This window comes from Kryptolebias marmoratus, linkage group LG19, assembly GCF_001649575.2.
Source record: "Kryptolebias marmoratus isolate JLee-2015 linkage group LG19, ASM164957v2, whole genome shotgun sequence".
NCBI classification, from domain to species: Eukaryota; Metazoa; Chordata; class Actinopteri; order Cyprinodontiformes; family Rivulidae; genus Kryptolebias; species Kryptolebias marmoratus.
The window spans coordinates 19952707-19955520 of record NC_051448.1 but is presented as its reverse complement, the minus strand read 5'-3'; the positions used below and the strand labels follow the sequence as shown (position 1 = coordinate 19955520).

At 47.2% G+C, this 2814-nt stretch overlaps 1 protein-coding gene across 1 annotated transcript in view; it reads left to right on the top strand.

Annotated features, from left to right (window-relative positions):
- Positions 1 to 2204: 2204 nt before the first annotated feature.
- The window catches only part of emilin1a (elastin microfibril interfacer 1a), a 35929-nt gene continuing 35319 nt past the window's right edge, over positions 2205 to 2814 (top strand). Inside the window, exon 1 of the mRNA XM_017432371.2 lies at positions 2205 to 2499. Within this exon, the coding sequence (XP_017287860.1) occupies positions 2390 to 2499 (110 nt within the window). The 5' untranslated portion in view covers positions 2205 to 2389. The remainder of the gene's footprint in view (positions 2500 to 2814) is intronic.

Sequence of the window (2814 nt, the reverse complement as noted above, 5' to 3'; positions counted from 1 at the left end):
TGGGATTATGAAGAGGACAGTTTCTCTCCACCGGGAATCCGCTCCTCCTGGTCCAAAGCTAACTTGGATTCCTCGGCACTTTTAGCTGTCAAACAGAGTCGTCGTGATGAAAGTACATGACAAACTACAGCACGCACTCTGCCACAGTTTGACCTCTTCACACTATACATGAGTGGAACGCGCGTTTTTTCCCCAACCGTCTGACTCATGTTCCTGGGTAAAGCTCGAACTGGAATGAGGTATCTGTCAAACATCATGCTTGTGGCTGTTATGGTTTCGTCTTCAAACGGTGGGTTCTGCGCTCGGTGGGGAGTTGGAGCGTCTGTCATACAGCAGCTGGGAGAGCTGATCTTATTAGTGGACTCGATGGGAGGACTGCTGAGCTGGGCATTCCTCTGTGGAGGAGATACGCATCATCCAGTGAGTTGAAAACGCCACAACAAATCACCTGGACAAAGGAGGCCTCGGAGAAGAAAACACCCCCAGCTCCTCATAAAGCTTCTCGCAATTCTGACTCATGAGGATAACCAAAAATAAAGAAATATTTTTTTTCAAATGTGAGTAACCAAACTGAAACAACTATTTCAATTTCCTTTTGATTCACAAAAACATCTGGAGCCCAGCAAGTATTTCTACACGGGTTCCAAAACGCAGTAATGTGCAAACTCATTGGAACGGCATGGACTTCAAACTGAATTATGGCTCAGTGTTTCACACAGGAGAGCTGCTGAGACTGCAGCGCTCTATTTTTAACTTTTCTGGCGAGAACTGTACTTTAACTTTGGAAAATGACAAGAAGGGGAGAAAAAACCCCAAAAAAACAAAACAACAAAAAAAAAAGAGGAGCTGAAGTGTGACATGAGTCAGGGCAAGAAGTCAAACTCCCTCTTGGCTTTGTGACGACAACAGCATCAAACACACCTTTCAAACAGTCTCTTTATCCAGCAGATAAGCAGTCGCTACTTACAGCTGTACGTGCACTGTGTGTGTGTGTGTGTGTGGGTGTGTGTTCACTTCTCAGATTGGAATCTACCACACAGATCTAAAGGGAAAAACAGCAGACAGGCTGACTGTGTAAAGGTTGTCTTTGATTACGAGAAAGGAGGAAAGAGAATTAGACATCATTATACACACACACACACACACACACACATACACACACACACACTACTGTTGGGTTAATGTTCGCTAAAATGAAATATAGCTTAGGAGGAATATTTCCTACATTCTGGTTGTATAATAAATAGTAACTCCTTTCAGTTAACAGAATGATCTCAGTGTAACATTAGTTTTGACCCTTAAAAAAAAGTTAAACACAACTTTTTTTCTTTTCGATGTTCAACCTTCAGCTCCTGTGCAACGACAGCCACGTCCCCCTGAGCTGCACGCGACGCAATATGAGGCCACAGCTGCGCTTTAGCTGACATGATCAGTGGATTTCGGCTAGGTCCCCGACACGCGTTTTGTTTATGGTCAGAAAAGACAGTAGCTGGACAGTTTCTGGATGGTGTTCACATCTCTAAAATGCTCCTTTTATCCCCGGTCCTCCTACTAACCTGTTGCCAATCAACCTAATTAGCTACAAATTGCTCCTCCTGCTGTTTCTTATTCGTACCACTTCCTTCTACAGCCTTTTGTTGCTCCTGTCTCAACTTTTTTGGGAAGTGTTGCTGCCTTCTTATTTTTCCTAAATATGGTACCATTGTTGGTTTAAAGGTTCAATGTGTTACATGTTCCACTGTGGATAAAATATGGGTAAATGAGATCTGGTAATCATGGCTTTCTGTTTTTATTTACATTTTCTACAAAGAAGTGGGGCTGTGTGTTTTATGTCTCCTGGGACAATCCACCGCTGTAAGGACTTCCACCTGTCCAAAGTTCTGCAGCAGCGTTGTGGAGACATGCGGAACCAGAAATACATTTTACTTCCAAACGGGCAGTTTGTCTGCTGAATGTCATGAGGAGGAGAGGGAGAGGGGAGAGAAAGAGAGAGAGAGAGGAAGAAAGAGGGGGGTAGGAAGAGGGGGGGGAGGGAGGAAGAGAGAGGAAGAGAAAGAGAGAGAGGGGGAGGAAGATGGGGGAGCGAGAGAGGGGAGAGAAGGAGGGGGGAGGGAGGGACAGAAAGAGAGGGAGAGAGAGAAAGAGAGAGAGAGAGAGATGGGGCGAGGGCGGGAGAGAGGGAGGGAGGGAGACCCTGAGCTGGAGCCACAGAGCTCCTGGAGGTCCGACAAGAAACCTCCTCTCAGTCTCCAGAACCCTCTGACGGTACCGGACCGGGCCGGAGCTCGTCGTGCTTCACCATGGTTCGGACAGCGCGCCGCTGAGAGCCCGAACCCCACGGGAGGGAGACTTTGGACCTAAATGTCAGCGCGCGCTTCGGACTGAACTGATGGAGGCTTTCTTCTACCTGCTGGTCCTGGCGCTGGCCCGGCTCGGTTCGGGTCTGGGGTACGCGGAGTCCAGTGTTCAGACGGGTCAGAGAGCGGCCAGCAGACACAGGTAAGCTCATTTTTTCTTTCGGCTCCGTGACGTCATTCTCTAATTAAAGAACTAATTGATCGAAGCCAATGATGAGATTGGGCTTTTTTTTTCTTGTCATTTCCCATCAAATCACAAGACTAATTTTAACCAATAGAAAACTTATCATTAAAAAAGGGAATTAATGTCCTGTTTCTTTAAAGTCAGTTAAAGACCCCCTGAGTTGGACCAAGAAGGAAAACTTAACTCCTCTTCCTCGGTGTGTGTGTGTGTGTGTGTGTGTGTGTGTGTGTGTGGGGGGGGGGGGGGGGGGGGGAGGGGGGGGGTGGGGTGGGG